The following is a 2033-nucleotide window of genomic DNA, read 5'->3' on the forward strand; positions in this document are numbered from 1 at the left end:
ATTGCTCTTGTACCGATAGCTCCTCCTGATGCTGCGTTGTAGTGTAAACATAGAGCCCCCCCCCCCCCAAATTGACCAATTATAACGTTTGACATTATATTACTGTTCCATAAATATGTCTGTCGGTGAAGGGACTAACCCAAAACTTCTCGCATACATCAAGTATGTTGCTGCTCGACCACTCACGCGGCGCAACAGTTCTGAAGCATGGATACAAATGCACACTTCGGCGGATGCTCTCCACTGCAATAACAGCACCAGTCTGCGTTCCATCAGCGTTGGTCATAGGCGTCACCTTGTACATGCCATGCTGGGGATCTGGCTGCGTGAAGTTGGAGAACCACTCCACATATGCGAGATATTCTGGAGGGTCTACAAAGGGAAGTAGGATTCTTCGATAGCGTATAGGAATGGTGAATATTGCCCAAACACGGCAGACCTGATAGCCTACGGTTGGGATCTTGTTAGCCAATATGTGTAGTACTTCAAGGTGTAGCAACATACCCTCAACGCCAATAGCACTTCCTGTACCCAGATTTACAATAGCCGTGTCAAAACGGCCAGCAACTTGCTGGCCGCGCTTATTCAGTCGTCCACCTGGGGTTGCGTAAATGGCATCGTACTCATCTGATGCCTGCCGATAGAGGAGAAAGTCGCTCTCCCAAAATTTAGCCTTGTGGTAAACCGGCAGTTTATGGAATGGTAAACGAAGAGTAGTGGCGAGACGAACAACTTCTGCACTGGAAGCATCCGGGTAATTGAGACGTACGATGTACTTTGCAATTGCTCGCATGATGTATTTGGCACCATACATCTGTTCGAGACGATCCAGCGATACGGCCTTGACTGATGGCTCCCGTGTCATGAGAAAATGGCTGGCTTGGTGCTTGTGCAAGACGTTTGCTAGCTTGAGCGATGGCTGGCTGTCCTTGAGCCATTTGATGTACCGATCATGCCGGAGAACCTTCTCCTTACGCTCGAGCCATACTGTCATCTGCTCGTACTAGTCTTTCTTGTTCGTAGAGCGGTAGGCGTCCTTTGCGAGGTCAATGTGGAGGCGTTCAGTGTATTCCGTGTTGAAGTTTGGAGTCATTCCGAGCATCTCAATACCTTCGTGATAGTGCCGCATCGAGTGGACCTTCGGAAGATTAAAATCGCCTCAGATGTCAAGATCTATAAACACCTGTTTGTTCTCATGAAACCGCCGCAGGGCGTCATCAAGGGCATCAAGGGACTGGTGGCTATGCACCGGGTACTGTGCAAGGTAGACGAAGTCGAGGATTGCCCGGACAGCGCGGACAAGACGTAGGTGGGACATGCCATTTGGAAGGCGCAGATCAATTACAAGGCCCAGCAAAATGCAGCAGATGTCGGCGTGCTCCCGACCTGTGAGCTGTGACAGCTTGGTGATGCCTTTGTAGAACAGGCGCATGTTGTGGTTTGGTGGAAACCGTTGGCACCGGGCATCGATCTCGTCCTCTCAATATGCCTCCTTGGCCCAGGCGACAAGATGCTTTACACACCCTGTAGGAGTTGATGTAGGATGTCCAGGGTGACAGACGTGTAGACATCGGAGTATGGGAGGCTCTGCCAAAATGTTTCGTACACAGGCTTGATTCCTGCATTGCGGCACGCTGCCTTGTACTCGGTGGGTGTTACATTGGGATCTGATCCCATGGCAAGAACGTCAAGGACAGGATTCAGCTCACGCCGTGGTAGCGGAAGGGGGAAGTGGCAATCGAGTTCGCCAAGCTCTGCCTTTGGCGTAGGACATACAGGGCATTCGCCAGTCTTTGTACAGGTTACGAGCACCTGTTCAGGGTAATCACCAACATATGCCGCATAAATTGGATGGACACGCCGCATCACGCCATCTCCAGAGGACATCGGCAGGCCACCCAGGCCAAGGTCCTCAAGCAGCTCGAGAAGCCGGCACATGCAGAGATGGAATAAATTTGCTTGTGTGCAGCGCCTAGCTGCTTGTTCTTGATGTGCTCGAGCTTCAATACTGGCAGGTATGCCAGGAGAATCTG

The 2033-nt window shown here is 51.2% G+C and overlaps 1 protein-coding gene across 1 annotated transcript; it reads right to left on the minus strand.

Moving 5' to 3' along the window:
• Positions 1–99: 99 nt before the first annotated feature.
• Positions 100–994, minus strand: PHACADRAFT_203394 (uncharacterized protein; the record flags this gene model as incomplete). Its single annotated transcript, XM_007403390.1, has 3 exons — positions 100–134; positions 187–447; positions 505–994. The coding sequence occupies 3 exons, from the start codon at positions 992–994 to the stop codon at positions 100–102; spliced, it is 786 nt and encodes a 261-aa protein (XP_007403452.1).
• Positions 995–2033: the final 1039 nt, after the last annotated feature.

Source organism: Phanerochaete carnosa, assembly GCF_000300595.1.
Source record: "Phanerochaete carnosa HHB-10118-sp unplaced genomic scaffold PHACAscaffold_1106, whole genome shotgun sequence".
In the NCBI taxonomy this organism is placed as follows: domain Eukaryota; kingdom Fungi; phylum Basidiomycota; class Agaricomycetes; order Polyporales; family Phanerochaetaceae; genus Phanerochaete; species Phanerochaete carnosa.